A 15,799-nucleotide genomic window follows, 5' to 3' on the forward strand; every position below is an offset into this window, starting at 1 on the left:
CCCAATTTTGTGGTATTTTGTTCTGTCTATTGCTTGCACACGAAAGATCAATCGTATCCATTTCATTCATTCAGAACCGAGTTGCATAACACTGCAGCTCTTATGACAGGAGCCAAGAATCAGCAGCATTTGGACGCCAGCCCCGGTGCCAATTGTAATACTCGCTTTGCCTATTTCTCACAGTTTCAACACGCTTTTGGGGTGCTTGCTCATTAATTGCTGCGTCACACTTTCCAGGGGGTCAACAAAGTTCTGGGACAACCTTGAGCTGGGCTGGCAAGTTTTCAAACAGCAATACTCTGGCTATACTTATTTATTGCTCTGTTTTTCCTCTTACAGAGTTTCAGCGGCGGTTCGTGACCAGTTTAAATATTATAAGGCAAAACAAGGTCGCGATTGTGCAGATGCTTTCGCTCGCCCTACAGAGAACTTCAGAAGAGACTTTGAAGACGCCTAAGCCAGGGCTGCGCTGCTCGTTAGACTTGGTACGAGCAGTATTAGATTTTAATGAGGCATTGACTGAAACAAAAAAGGCTCTGGTATGGTTCAGTAAGACATTTTGTTTCAGATGCTAGCGCCTTTGGTTTCGGTGAATATTTGCGTATGTATAACCTGTTTCAAAAAAGTATTCCCGCTGAATGATCTCAACTTTTTGCTCCACTTGTTTCAGTGCATACAATTTTCGTCTTGTTTGCTTTCATAGATACATGTGCTCAATGTCCCTGGTATTTGCATCTGTGTAAACCCATTTTACTGACACACCTACATCTCAGAAGTATGCATTGAAATTGCATGCTGAGAGTTGCATACATGTCCTAAATTTCTTCTAGGTTCTGGACCTTATGGCTTATGGAACTAGAACGTTCAACATGACTATCAAGGCAATGATGGCCTATATGGTCAGCGATAGGGCTGCATCAGTATTCAATACGGATGGTCGCAAAGGCAAGCTTAGATTTAGAGATCTGAAGCTCATCAAAGTGCTGTTTTGCAAGTGTACATATTTACATTTGGTAGAAAGTGACTGTTGCTTGAAACTTAATACGCGCTCATTCTTTCAGTGGCTGCGTGGCGTACACGCCACCACAAAGAGTGCACGATAGATGATGTCCTATACCATGTAAAGGAGTAGCTGCGCAAGCCCAAAGAAAGGTGTACAGCCACTGCGAAGGACTAAAAGTGTATGTGAAATTGTTTTCATTTGGCAGAGCTTGAAGGTAATGCTTGAAATGGAGTTTAATTATTACTTGTCTGCTTCGTTCAGATGCTGCAGAGAAACTGAGCCATTTTTTTCTTGCAGAGCCAGGAAGATGGTGCTAAATTAGGTGTACAGAAGTCGCGAACAATGTCTTGTTCAATTATAGAAGGTTCTGCTTCTGCAACGAGTGTGAATACAGAGAAGGCACATCCTGCGGCGTAGACGAGCATGTAATCATCAAACGGTATGTCGAACGAGACAATGCAAAACTATTGCAATCGCGTTTGTTCTGCTGAACATACTGAGTCCTGATTCTTCCAGTGCCATCAGTAGTCGTCGGTGTTGGTGCCTGCGCAAACCAAATGTGTAAGATATCGCAACTCGCATGCCCAAAGATTTGACTAGCTGAATGTCTGCATTTCAAAACGCATCTTTGTTTCAGTTAGCACACAACCGTAATGAGCGAAGCTGTACACTGATGCTAATCTCATACGCGCTTCTAAAAAAGCTACAGAAATTCTGAGAATTGTCTACTAATGCGTAAGCATTGTTTGGCTCGGCTGTGACTTTGTTTTAACACGAAAGCTTTACTAACCTGGTCGAGCCGAGTTTCGCCGTCGCCGCAAATTTGACCTCCATTTGACCGCAGCTGCGCCATAGCCTTGGCAACGCGCCACATGACTCGCCTCGCCGGGCTCCTTTTGCCGCCGGCTTGGCGCATGCGCTCTCCGCAGCTATGTCGCCGCCAGACCACGTGACTCGTCGCGCGCCTGGCTAAGAGGCGCGCCACGCTTGCCTAGGCAGTGCGAGCTTGGCCACGGATGAGAGCGAGGCCGGCCCGTCTTCTCTGAGCGTTGCGCGGGAGCCTTTGAGCCGTCGTTGCCAAGCGGAGTGTAACCACCCCCGCGGTCATCGCCCGGTGAGCTGCTTCACTGGAAAGGGTCCGAAATGCAAGAGATGTGGCACCGTCGAGATTAATGTAGTGATCGCGTTCGCGCGCTGTCCGTTTGTGCTTTGACGCTGCGCGTGTTCGCGGCGTCTGTTTGCATGTCTAGCACTTGCGCTTTCCCTGTGGCGCATCAGGCGTCGCACTGTCGAACGATACGTGTCTACCCAAGCCTTATAATCACAGTCATGACCCGCCGTGGTTGCTCAGTGGCTATGGTGTTAGGCGGCTGAGCACGAAGTGGCGGGATCGAATCCTGGCCACGGCGGCCGCATTTCGATGGGGGCGAAATGCGAAAACACCCGTGTACTTAGATTTAGGTGCACGTTAAAGAACCCCATGTGGTCAAAATTTCCAGAGTCCTCCACTACGGCGTGCCTGATAATCAGAAAGGGGTTTTGGCACGTAAAGCCCTATAATTTAGCTTTTTAAACAGTCATGTCTAGCCACCGACCTAGGCAGAGCCGCCATCTTTGGCCTAACGATGATTCTATACCTAAGTATAATAATTGCAGCTAAATCAAAAGAACCAGGTGAAACCAAGACTTAACCAGGCTAAACCAAGCTTTTGCTTTGCATATCCATGGTTAGCTTAGCTAAGCCGCAGCCAATGTTGTGCTTAGTTTTGCTTACTTGTTTTTTCTAGCTTACACGTGTCTACATGGCCTAACTCGGTGGCAAAAAATGCTTAGGCCTTAGTAGACAATTGTTAGATTTTCTCGTCTAATCCCGCCCCTTCAATGCGATCGTGCCAATTGGGCTGGAACGCTGGGCACGAGCGCGCCTCGACGGAGCAGAGCGGTCGAAATGGATGATAGTGATCTAAAAAAAGGAAAGACGCTTGATTCTGCAACCCGTGAGGGAGCATGGCGAAGCGCCGTCAGGGAAGAGGGAGTGTGAAGTGAAAGATGGTAGAGAAAGAGGGAGGATGTGGCCTAACAGACTCCACTATGCGCGACAGGCGGCAGTCGTCAGTAAAGTGGCCAGCGTTGTAGCTGGCGCTCACAGGCTGTCTCTTCCAGTGGAATTTATAAACTCTAGCAGGCTTCGCAGTGCAGGGAGCCAGGGACACACCGGGAACAGCAGGTCAGACTCTGTGGCCGCTGGAAGGCCCTGGCGTCTGCAAGTGCTGATCACTATATGGAGCGTTCGTGCGCCAAGGATGGGCAGGTACAGAGAAGGTGCTCCAGAGTGTCGGTGTCCCCGCACCTCTTGCAGACAGGTGACATGGCGCGGCCCTTGGCGTAAAGTCGGGCCGCAGTCAAGCTGCAGCCAGTCCGCAAGCGCAGGAGCGTGGAATGGTCTCTCCTGGAGAGGCCGTTCTCTGGAAGCGGGTTGGGGTGTTAAGAATGGCGAGCTGCTAGGCAAAATTGCCACCCAATTACGACAAGGGGGCAAGACGCGCATTCCGCACTCTCCGGCGCTACAGCTAGGAGGCGTTCGAAGAAGCGGGCATTGTGCTCAAAAACCGCTTCCATCTACCAGCCCCATCACCATTGTGACGGAACGAGCTCGTTGGACGGACAATGGTGCCGGAATTCTCCAGTGCGGACCTGATCTGCTACGCGTGAACAAGCTGCCGTGGGAAAGCCGTATTTTGGTGCTTCTCTTGCTCGTCCAGACGCAAGACAACGAGCTACCCACGATGGGCGCCGATACTTCCCGGAACGGCACCCCTCCAACGCCGGCGTCGGGCATCAGAACGCGGTTGCCTTTGTGTACGTAAACTGATCTGCGGAGCAGCGGCGAGTTGGTGATGAGTAAACGAACAGTCGCCGCCTCGTATGGCCGGAGGACCGAGTGTATAAAAACTGTTGTTGTGCGAATGCTGGATACACTTCTCTTGAGCAGTCATGTTAGACTGATTCACTTCTCTCATGCAGTCATGTTGGACTGAAACTCTTTTTCTCAAGCAGTCATGTTAGACTGATTTAATTTCTGTAAATAAACCCATTTTCCTCGTTCTCGATGAGAAGCAGTTCTTCACTTCATCAACGACGTCAGCGTAAATAAGTTGGACGACGGCATGGGCCAGCTACCTTCGAATTCATGCCGTACTCCAATCTTGGCAAAGGACCACGAGCGATGGGATTGAGCCCCCAATCCTGACAGGGGGTCCTACCACTAGCCACTCTTGCGCCGCGTAGTGACGGAAACAGGCGTGTCACACGCCTGTCGTGTAGGTCCAGACAGAACTTGCTATGGGATAATTCCTGGATGTGTTTACTTGGAACATGCAGTTGCTCCTCGAGCAGAACACAGCAACGCGAGATGCAGGGGCGTCCAGGGCAGACATAACTGTGATCATCAGTGAATTCTCATGGTTAGACTTCATCGCTGATAGAAGCACCACAAGCACATTGGCTGTGAATTTCATTGGTGATTTCTGCATTCCAGCCATCCTTGAACACGAGCCGCTCATTTTCATATTTTCGGGCCAACGTACCACGGCGCTCTTTTGATTAAATGTTCTTGCCGTACGCGCAGTAAGAAGCTCGTGCGTTGACAGAATTAAGTTCTTTATTCTTCTTTGGCATCACTGCCAACGTGGGTTAGCGCAATCACTTATGTGAACGAAGATGTGTGGTTGACCTTGACCTTGACCCGTGCTTTCCTCTTGCTTGGCCCCGAACTTCAGGTCTGTTGAGAAAAGTGGCAGAAAGAAATAAAAATCGCACGCAGTGTTATTTGCACAGTATCTGCAGGCAGTATTGCAATGCTATTTCACACTATATCTCGTAAGAACAATTGAAATCTCAGTGTCATTTACAAAATTCCACGACAATCTCGCCCCTAAGATTCTTTTCCCGGCTGTAGAAGCACTGTAATACACCGTCTACACAAGTATGTTTAATCACTCGAAATTTAAAGTGGTCGAAGCGAATTTACCGCTTCCTGAACTCACTTCGTTCATATGAAGATTGAGAAACATTGCGGTCAAATCTCACTGGCGGTTCGTATACGTGCTCATACATGCAACGTCAACCACACCCTATGTAACAAAGGTCCTGCAACGTTTCGCCATCTAACCAAGCTGTAAATAGGCGCGCTTTGTCGCCCGTCCTTAGGTCGTGAAGAAAAAGAAAATTAGGTCGAGCACTATAGGTCAGGCTGCAAAAATACGCCCGCTCGATGAAATTTTGGCGAAAACGTATGCTAGTATTGAGCGGCCGTAGCAAAACAAACCCTTCGCGCTTTGCAGTCATGTGTCGAGTCTCTCACGGCATGCGAAAATCTGTTCTGGTCAGATGTGTAAGCGCATTTCATTTTTTTTTGTTTGTTAGTCGCAGCACGTCTCGAAAATAATTTCGAGTATTTATTTCAAGTATTTCTACTTCGCGGCGTCTGCGCAGGATGGCAGAACTTTTCTTGAAGGAACTAAAAAAAAATTGACTTGGCATCCCGGTCCTGCGAAAGCGGATGTCCAGCAAAGCTGTTGGAAACCTCCACTACATCTGCTGAGGGAGCTATGCAATGCTTTATTGCTTTAGAGTAATGGTAGCAACGGGAGTAATGGTAATTTTGACAGCACGACCCCGCTGGTCGCACTGTCATTCCTTTCCTCTCCATGCGGCTCCTCGTATTCACACTGCTCCGCGGTTGTACTAACTATGCTTTGCATAGCGGTGCTGCAAGAACAACGAAATAAGTTAAATTCAATTAAAGTCTCAGGTTTTACGTGCCAAAACCACGATTTGATTATGAGGCACGCCGTTGTGAGGGACAGAGGAATAATTTTGATCGCCTGGAGTTCTTTAACGTGCTCCCAGTGCACGGTATGCACAGGCGTGCACGCTTGCATTTCAGCCCCGTCGAAATTCGGCCGCTGCGGCCGGGATTCGATCCCGCGCCCAATGACATCAGTTACTAGGCATGGTTCTTTTATATATGAAAGGCATGTGACGTCATTCCCCACGTCGCAAGCTGCTGTCGCCGCAGCAGCTAGCGCAACAATAATGTTTACCGTGAATCGTATGCGGTGAGCGCTGCGTGCTTCACATTGTTATCAGGAACGCTTTATCATCAATGATCTGGTTTAAATGCTTGTTTTGTGATTGTTCTTTATTGAAACGAATGATGTGCAGTATGTTGTACACGTGATAACAAAGAATGTATGCACTTTTCGGTTCAATCGCCGAAGGTTTTTTTCTAATCACTGATGGTATTTTTTTTCCCGTGAGTACGCGCCACGAGAAATCCCGACCAACCAGAGGCTAACATGCAGCTTCGCTCTAAAGGAATTGCAGAGAGCATGGGTGCACACTTAACATCATTAAAGAAATAATTTAGTGCGTTTTGGGCACCGCGTAGAAGGAGCGCTCGCGAGAACAAACGCGTGTAATAAGTGATTTATTTGAGGAAATTTTCCTTACTCCTGAGGTTCCTCACACAGCGTACAGGCATCACGCTGCGGTCTTGTGGGTGATCACCAGAGAAACCGCTTCACATCATTCAAGAAATAATTTAGCCGTCTTTTCTAGGGTCATTATACTGTCGCTTCTCTCGTCGATGAGCTCATCCCAGGACGATCGCTGGTCGCCTGAAGGCCGAACATTTTCCTCATTCGCACTAAAAGAATCTTGTTCAGAGTTAGTGAACAAGCGCGAGTTCTTTCCGTATAAAAGCTCGGAGAACGTCGCCATTGTAGGCGCCATCTCTTAGGTGCTTCACGCTACGAATATCACGTACAACTTTCTTCAAGTGTGTCGCAAAAAGCACTGCTGCCCTATTGAGAACGAAGCTGTGTAAAGGGAAGGCGTGTAAACAACTGATTCCGGGAGCACGCCTTGAACATAAGAAAGAATGACCGCGCGCATCTGGCGGAGCATGTGGAGTCTTGCGGTTATATGACATTGTATACGGAAAGCAAATATTTATGGAGAAAACTCCAATGAGCAAGCCTGCTTGTTATGTGGAAGGATTTCACGTAAAAAGAGGAGGGAGGGCTGCAATCAATGAGCCTTCTGTTTCTTTGTACGCAAAAGAAATCAAGTTCCTCAAGGCGTATATCTAATAGTCAAACCTTTCCTTTATCTGTTTTCATTGACGCATGTGCGCGTGCGCGTATCACGTTTATATGTGTAATTTCATGACAACACTATGAAATAAATAGTTAAGGGTAGCGCTTGTCCCGTGTCCGTGCATCTCTTTTATCGTGCCGTGTTTGTTTTGCGCGTTATTGATTTCATGAAGTATGCTTCAACTAAGCCCTCTGCAAGTCCTAGTTCCTTCAAATGCGCAGCAAAAAAAAAAAAAAGAAAGAGCTGCCCTCCTACGCAGACGCTGCCAAGTGTAAGTACTTCAAGTCAACAGTTGAAATCAATGTGAGGCAACAAACACAAAGAAAACTTTGAAACAAAAGGCACTTCCAGACACCTGTACAAACAGATTTCTGCTTGTCGAGAAGGACCCGACAGCGCAAGGGGTCAAGGGTTTGTTTTCCTGCTGCCGCTCGATAAAAGCACACATGTTTGCGTGTAGTGGCAGTGGTTTTGCTACTTGACCGGCAGTGCTGGGTTTCGTTTACTCTTTCTTCACGTCCTAAGGACGAGTGGCAGTGAGCGCCTGTATCCTGCTTGGTTCAGAGGTTTGGTTTAAGGTAGCTTACAAATAGCGTCTCGCGGAGTGGCGCGCATACGCAAGCTCTCGAGTTTTGTTTGACGGCTAAACTTGCAAGGGCTTTGCTATATAGGACTGAGTTGACTGCTGCTTTTATGAGTATGTATTACGATCTCTCAGCGAGCAGATTTGAGTGCCGTGTTTGTGAATCCTTGTGAGTGTGTTTGTGAAGGGGGCGTTAATTCCGCACCGGCCGTTTAGGCAGACATTTGATTCGTGTGATAAAACCTCCCTGCGTAGACCAGCGTGTGCGTTGCAATGCCTTACTGCCACCATGGGAATACTATAGGCGCGAAATGATCGTGGCACTTCCCATTTGTAATTGTGGTTTCAATTGTTCCTGCGGGATTTCGCGTGAAATGGCATGCATAACCACCTGCGGCTACTACCTAAATAACGTTGTGCGTGATTTTTCTCTTTTTCTGCCACTTTTCCCAACAGATCTGAAGTTCGGGGCCAAGCAGTAGGAAAGCACGGGTCAAGGTTATTTACTGAACGATACAGTTCCGTTCCCATAAGTGACTGCGCTAACCCGCGTTGGCAGTGGCATCAAGGAAGAAAAAAGGAAGCAATTCCACCGATACACAAGCTTCCTACCGTGCGTACGGCAAGAACATTGATTCGCATAGCAAGCAAAGCAGCACCTGCCTACGTTATACCGCAAATATGAAAATGAGCGGCTCGTGTTCAAGAATGACTGGAATGCAGAGAACACCGCTGACATTCGCATTAACTGTGCTTTCGGTGCTTTTATCAACGACAGAATCTGACGAGATGGATTCACTGATGCTCACTGTTATGTCTGCTCTGGATGTGCCTGCATCTCGCGTTGCTCTGTTCTGCTCGAGGGGCAGCTGCATGTTTCCAGGAAAAGTCGCCAGGAATTTTACCGTAGCAAGCTCGGTCTGGACCTGCACGACAGGCTCGTGTTACGCTTCTTTCCGTCACTACGTGGCGCAAGAGGACGTATTTGCAAGACCGGGGTTTGTCTTTCTACCAGGTCACAGGTCGCTCCCCTCTCGCCTTTCACGCGAAGTGGCACGGTTCCAGAAGTACTACTCGAACGTCCAGTGGATATTTTCGGTGGACCAACACGAAGACCTGCTGAGAGAGTTAAAGCCAAAATGTCAGGTGCTTACCGTGAGTGAAAACGAGATCAACGCGCCTCGAGATGGATACAGATCCTGCGAGGAACGTGAAATATTCAGAAACGCAGACTCGATCACAACAGACCGTTCGCCACCTAGAGGCACATATCCCAAGGACAGTCGAATAATTTACACGTTATTCGACGGGCGTAATAACAACTGCGGGAAGGAAAGATTTCTGTACATCCCTATAATTAGGGAAGCGTATGCCGAACTTAACAACACGATGGTTGAATCATGTAGCAGTTCCACCGGCACTGATTCGCTTCTCCTTGACCGAAACGTTGATATGGTCCTCGGCCCACGTCCCGTTAAGTGTTCGCTTCGTTGTTACTTCTACGCGTACGCCGTACGGCAGCCGGAGGCATTCTGCATGCTTGTCCGTCGCAGGCGTCCGGTGCATCCATCTTTCACTGACAACTGGCTTTCGTTCTTCGTCCTCTGTTGCACGTTGATGCCCGTTGCAATGACGTTCTCGCTGATAATCACCGTCAGGCGTCGCATTAACCCCGACCGAACGATCGGATTTTCGTCGGTCGGGCTTTTCCTGGTGAGCACGTTCCTCGGCCGGAGCCCGCCGCGAGGCCTGGGTCCAAGCTCTGCGCCCGCAGGCGTGATGATTGCCGCCTGGATGATGGGCACGTTCTTTCTCTTGAACTTCGTCCAGACGGAGATAACAGCGTCTCGCGCGGTTCCCGAGTACTCGCCGGAAATAAAAGAAGTCGACGAGCTCACAGCGCCTCTTAACGCTGGAAGGGTCCTACTGTGCACTAATGAACAAGTGGCCAGCCGTCTTCGAGATGTCGTCTCGGACGTGTCGTTTTTGGCATCCCTGCGAAGAGCCGCCGACAGCTGCAATCGAGATTGTTTCGCTCCTTTTTCTTGGGATTATTGTACTGACAAGATTAAGAGGGGCACTCATGTCGGGCTAATTCCATGCGTCGTACCGTTGCTGGCACGGGCATTCAAGAGCGGAATAGAGCCGGTTAAGGATCGCTTCCTGTCACACTTCGGATGGTCAGCGGTGCACGGTAGATTCTCCCTGCGGTAAGTTTCCACAAAGCTTTTCCTTATTATATTAAATTTCGTTCTGCATTACACACACACAAAAAGCATAACCATTCAAACTGAATTAAACTGCGATTAAACTAAGTTCGAGACGTCTGTGTCACAGCATTTCACTTCGGCAAGAAATGTGTTGTGTTCATTGGACGGTGATGAAAACGTAAAATATTGTCTTCGTCATTGTCATCATCGTAATGAGAAGCAGCAGCAGGTTATTTTTCTGTCCACTGCAGGACGAAGGTCTCTCCCAGTTATCTCCAATAACCGTGGTCTTGCGCTAGCTTGTTTAACTTGCGCCTGCAAATTTTCTAATTTCATCATCACCCCACCTAAATTTCCGCCGGCCTCGACGACGCTTCCTTTCTATTGGCACTCATTCTGTAATTCTAATGGCCCGTTGGTTATCTACCCTACGGATCACATGGTCCGCCCAGCACCATTATTTTATCGCAATGTCAACTAAAATATTGTAAATAATACCAATGAGAAGAAAACTTGCTTGTCAGTGCACAGTAATGAGTGAAATATAAAGAAATGAAGGGCGCATTGAGTTCTCTTGAGGATTTGAAATCCTTGGCCCGTAGTCACTAAACCAGCAATTTCTTATGCTAGAAGTGTTCGTGAGAGGAGGTGTTACCTAACCGCGCGGTGTTGGGCATAATAGTGAAGCCTGCCGGCGGGTGGCTAAAATGCATAGGCAAAGTTTGTGCGCTTTTCTTAATTGGACGCCTGTTTTGGACAAGCAATGCGCGCGCCCGTCGCTAGACGGCGTGGAACGTCAAAACACGTATCCGTCTCTGACGCGGTAGTTTCTAGGTTGTCGTGGCGCCATGTATATCTTAATTTCGGCATTGACAGCTGCCCGAGGGACGCTTTGCGCGCTTTACGGTGATGTAATGTTGGCCGGATGTGGTGCAAGGTAGCCAGCTTAAAGCAATTAAACCGAGACGCCTTCTCTTCTCTTGAACACGCGTGAAACGCTCGAAAATTGGAGACAAATGTGGGTGAACCACGTACTCCCGCCAATGCCGAGCTGCCTGCACCAGCTATTTCTTGTTGACATCTTTGAGTCAGAGCGCCACCAACGTCGCTGGCACGTCTGGTCAGACAAGGTTGTGCTACCGGTTCTTCAGTTGGCGTAGCTGACTGATCGAGAACCGCTAATTTGAGATCACGCGCACCTGTGGCCGAATTGACCAAGCTTTTCGTTCGTAAATCCTCTTTGCGATTGGCTGACCGTCCTTTCTAGTAATTTGTCCAGCACCAGGGCTGGCTGAAATTTTCTCTTACAAACAGTTCTAGTGTAACAGCCGCAAGAATATAGTCCCTGATTGGCTGCCTCTCCCTATCTAATCTACGCGATGACACGCGCGCCACAGAATTTGAAAAACAAAATAACACTACATGTTTGGCAACGTTCAGGTTGACAGACTTAGTGCTCAGTTTCCTTCCTGGGGGTCATGGCTTGTTACGAAGCTGATGAGCCTTGTTCGGAGATCGATGAGAATACAGTAGCTGCCGGGCTCGTGGCCAACAAACAATCTTCAATGAGAACGTGCGGTTTTAATCTGAAAGACTTTTTTTTTTTGGAGGCGGTTACATTGTCGAGCCGTATTGTAGTATGTACAAGCAAATGCAATATTATGTCCAGGGGAAGTATTATTTACGCGTTGCTTTTCGCTTGAAGTAAGAGTAGATTATGCCATTTTTTTCTTTTGGCATTTCTTATTTATGACATTTGTTCGTTTCTGGTCAGAGTGAAAGATAATATGCGCTTATTTATTTTCTCAGCCTTGAAGTTATTTCTATATCTTGTCTCGATCTGCAAGGAAGTTTCGAAAACGTGCACTCCTTGTCATAGAAGCTTTTTTGAAAGATAGTTTCTCTTATGTAAAGCTTTCAGGTAGACACAAGAGAACGTAAAGTTCTGCCCAATCGATATGATAGTTGTTGTTTATTGTTTTTTGAAGCAGGGATACACTTTTCGTAAATATCTTATTTTCTTGTGACTTCTCGGTCTTCAGAAGAATCCGCTCATGGGCCAATTGGTACAGCTTCTTGAATTGTACAAAGTTTGTACAGCGCAATAGAAACCAAGACGGGAAAGGAACACACAAACGACATGATCTGGCACTGAATAGCCAGCGCCAGTCCATGTAATTTTTGTGTAACTTTCGTGTCTTCGTTTTTAGTGCACTGCAGAAACTTTGTACTATTTTTCACCTTGATTTTGACGTTTTGCGTTTTGCCCAGTGTTTGCGTTTTTTTGGTGTAATTAGTCGTCGACGCTTGTGATATGTTCCTGCTTTTCCCATGTGGCAGTGAGTAGGCAGCGCTATCCTTTGATGCCAGTATGTTCGTATATATTTATGGCAATAAGAATAAAACCATACTCAACTACACAAATAGGGTACCATAGTACACAATGAAGAGTTCGAATGCGGCGATGACTATATATATTGTCCTGTGTCTTAACAGTTCCGTGGAGGGCGACAAACAATACCAGTCGTGCGAGCAGGTCACGAAAAAGGGTCACGAGAGAGGCTAAAGCCATTATATGGTTGTTCCTATGACAGAGATAAGCGGTGCAGAGTAGGCGAGCCATTTTTTATCTCACATGTCGGTGGCTCCGACGAGAGCTGTAGTTGCCGCTGGACATTGAAAGTGTGACTTATACTCTCAAGGTCACCAATTCCTTGAAGGTCGGAAGAGCTTTCGCAGTGGCAGCAGGAAAGCTCATGCATAACCCAAATGCGTCACATGCAACAACGCACCGCGTCACTTTCGGCATGTTTTATGCGATGGCCTCTACGCGAGTTGTGTTCCATTGTTGGAGCCGTTTACCAATCCTGGGGTGTGAAGTTTTATTTGTTCGGCTTGATCAAACAGCCGGGCGTACGAGGCATTCATGATGAATCGCAATTCTATGTTCAAAAGTGTTCTCCAGCTCAGTTTGCCCCAACCTGCGCTACCGTGACCTCGTCCTGCTTTACGAGATAATATTTGTCTGCGTCACTAAGTGTAACGTAGGAAGTGTACGGTTATGGGTGCACGTTTCTTCCATTATGGCTCGCATTTTGCTAGGCCTCGTTCCTGCTTGCGCTCACAATTCTGGTACACCCGGAGTAGCCCGTAGTCGAACTCTGAAACAAACCATTATAAACAGGGATAAGGTGCCTCAGAAAGGCCGACCAACGTTTCGATAGGAGGACCTATCTTCGTCAAAGGTGGCGTCGTCATCCTCGGCATGCTAGTTTTAAAGGGTTAGTGCAGTGACGTCACTGCACTAACCCTTTAAAACTAACACGTCACTGCACTAACCGTTTAAAGCTAACATGCCGAGGATGACGAGGCCGCCTTTGACGAAGACAGGTCCTCCTGTCGAAACGTTGACCAGCCTTTCTGAGGCATCTTATCCCTGTTTATAACCTTTATACCACAGTGTGCAATTCCATCTGTCAGTCCCTTTCTTGATTTTGAAACAAACCATAACTCTTGAGCTTTGAATACTACATACTACTTCCTATGAAATAATTTAGAAGAGCGTGCAAGCTGTTACCAGCATCAGCGTACGCGCGCGCTTACCGCTGCGCTCACTACGGTTGTACTTTGAAACATACAGTTTATTTGAATTATAGTGTGCAGGTTGAGATACCTTTCACCTTTACTTTGTGCAGGCACCAACACCGACGATTGCTGATGGCGCTGGAAGAATCGGGCCTGAGTACGTTCAGCAAAAGAAGCGCGATTCCTGCAATAGTCAAGACGGGCATTGTCTCGTTCGGCTTACCGTTTGTTGATTACATTCTCATCTACGTCGCAGGATGTGCTCTCTCCTTCTTGACACTGGCTGTAGAGGCAGCGTGCCATCGTTTTTACAACGTTAATCGCGGACGCCCGCAAGCCCGCCTGCATCCTTTTCATGTGAACCTGGACTGAATGGTCTGCAATCTGACCTGCAACGCTGCATGGTTCATTAGGTTGTAGCCACTGGAACATTTAAAACAACGCAAGGCTAAATGAGCACTGAAGAAAAAAAACATTTTGAGCTCTATTAGTAAATTACGCTTCTACAAAACAAAAAAAAAGACGCTGTTACCTTGAGAGAACGCTTGATAAGCCATAAACTGGGCAAAAACGACAGACAGGGGGCGACACCGCGTTGGTGTTTCCGCATCAGCTTGCTGAAACCTCATGGATTTTGATGGCGTCCGCTAGACCCTAAAGCTAATTCTTTTCCCGGTAAATATAAAGAGAATTGTGTTTAAAGAAGCCACAAATTGAACTTGGATAGTTTTGAGAAATTGGCTGAGCCACCACGGCTAAAGAGCTTTGAAATCACGCCGATGTGCCGGTGATGGAGTTTTGGTTCCAAATTAGAAAAAAAAAGTTTGCCATTGATTTTCTCTGTTTAGCAGCTGGCCTATTGCAGCAAAATCAAGTAAAAATAGGGTTGTAAAAGAATACTTTGTCATTTGGTACAAATGCTTGCTTTCAGTGTCTCTTACGTGGGGACTGTGACCATAAGCTTAGGTCGGCAGCATACGCGGATGCTCACTTATATTCCCTCCCCAATGATATCGCAGGCTGTGTACTTACACACATTATGCAAAAAAAGAGGTGAAGCGTGCAGACAGGACACAAGAGTAGAGAAGTGGACAACAACGTGTTGTCCACTTCTCTACTCTTGTGTCCTGTCCGCACGCTTCACCTCTTTTTTGCATAATGAATCCTTACCAACTAGCTCAGGTTTCTGTCGTTCTAAGTACTTACACTCGTCAGTGTTCACTCAAGCTCCCGACTCACGCACGCTCATTCTAACTAACGCTCACTTGCGTTCATAGTGATTTACGCTCCCGCTCACCGGCACTCACTCACATATTTGTGTCCACTAGCACTTGCGGATGGTCACCTAAGTTCACATTCACGTCCACTCTATAAATCACTTCCTTTCGCTCGTACTCACGTTAACCGGCACTCGTGTTCGTACTCACGTTCGCTCAGACTCATCGGCACTCACTCCCGTTTGTACTCGCGTACATTCGCACTATTCTTCGCTCACTAACGCCTAATCTCATACCTGTGAAATTAGTCTGGAGCGAGTATGAGTCAGTGTAATCGTAGGCGAGCATGCCGGCCTAGGAGTGTGGCACGCCAGAATCGCCATTCATGCAGTGCTGCCATCTCTAATTCTCAGAGTTTGACAGACAGGCTGCTCGCTTATATGCGTATGCATATATAGGTCCGACACGTATCTTATCTCTTTATTTACTTTTTAATTTATTGCTGCTGTCGGTCTCAGGGCAACGTTTAAGGACTGTGCACCTCTTGCGTCACAGTAGCACGTACCTTATCTGGAGGATTGGCCAAGAACTGGCACCACCCAGTGGCACATACCGAACGGCTAAATCAGATAAAGTTAATGTATCCACTAAATACAATTTGCTATTCCATTAACAGGCCGCTGTATTTTATAGATATACCTATCAGCCGATATTATTTGTTCTGTTATTATGCAGGACGTTTCTTTTTGTCGCGCAGAACAAAGGTGCGCTTTCTTGCACTACTTTGTTGGTCAGCATACAAGGAGTAAATAAGTCCGTTCGCTACTACTTTCATTCGGTGCACTTATAATCTTCGTATAACCTTCGTATCCGCACATATATCTGCCGGGGATACTTACTGCCCCAGCAGCCGCATGAGTGCAGGCAGGCAAAGGAGGGTAGGCAATAAAGCTTCGCTTTAATATAAGCAGCACAAGGCCATTAAGCTTGATTGTCGAAACCAGGCCCATAGCAGGAAAAGAAGGGAAAGACGGTAACA

At 47.3% G+C, this 15,799-nt stretch overlaps 1 protein-coding gene across 1 annotated transcript; it reads left to right on the forward strand.

Annotated features, from left to right (window-relative positions):
* Nucleotides 1-1,802: 1,802 nt before the first annotated feature.
* On the forward strand, nucleotides 1,803-14,556 carry LOC135907418 (uncharacterized). Its single transcript, XM_065439108.1, has 4 exons — nucleotides 1,803-2,117; nucleotides 8,205-9,958; nucleotides 13,654-13,700; nucleotides 13,800-14,556. The coding sequence occupies exons 2-4, from the start codon at nucleotides 8,430-8,432 to the stop codon at nucleotides 13,913-13,915; spliced, it is 1,692 nt and encodes a 563-aa protein (XP_065295180.1). The 5' UTR covers nucleotides 1,803-2,117; nucleotides 8,205-8,429; the 3' UTR covers nucleotides 13,916-14,556.
* The last annotated feature ends 1,243 nt before the right edge of the window (nucleotides 14,557-15,799 follow it).

Source organism: Dermacentor albipictus, chromosome 1, assembly GCF_038994185.2.
Source record: "Dermacentor albipictus isolate Rhodes 1998 colony chromosome 1, USDA_Dalb.pri_finalv2, whole genome shotgun sequence".
Taxonomy (NCBI): domain Eukaryota; kingdom Metazoa; phylum Arthropoda; class Arachnida; order Ixodida; family Ixodidae; genus Dermacentor; species Dermacentor albipictus.

Excerpts from the sequence above, each read along its gene's own strand:
- LOC135907418 (XM_065439108.1), top strand. The coding sequence starts at position 8,430 with ATGAAAATGAGCGGCTCGTGTTCAAGAATGACTGGAATGCAGAGAACA. Across the intron at positions 9,959-13,653 it reads CACGGTAGATTCTCCCTGCG|GCACCAACACCGACGATTGC; the intron begins GTAAGTTTCCAC and ends TACTTTGTGCAG. Across the intron at positions 13,701-13,799 it reads GCTGGAAGAATCGGGCCTGA|GATGTGCTCTCTCCTTCTTG; the intron begins GTACGTTCAGCA and ends TCTACGTCGCAG.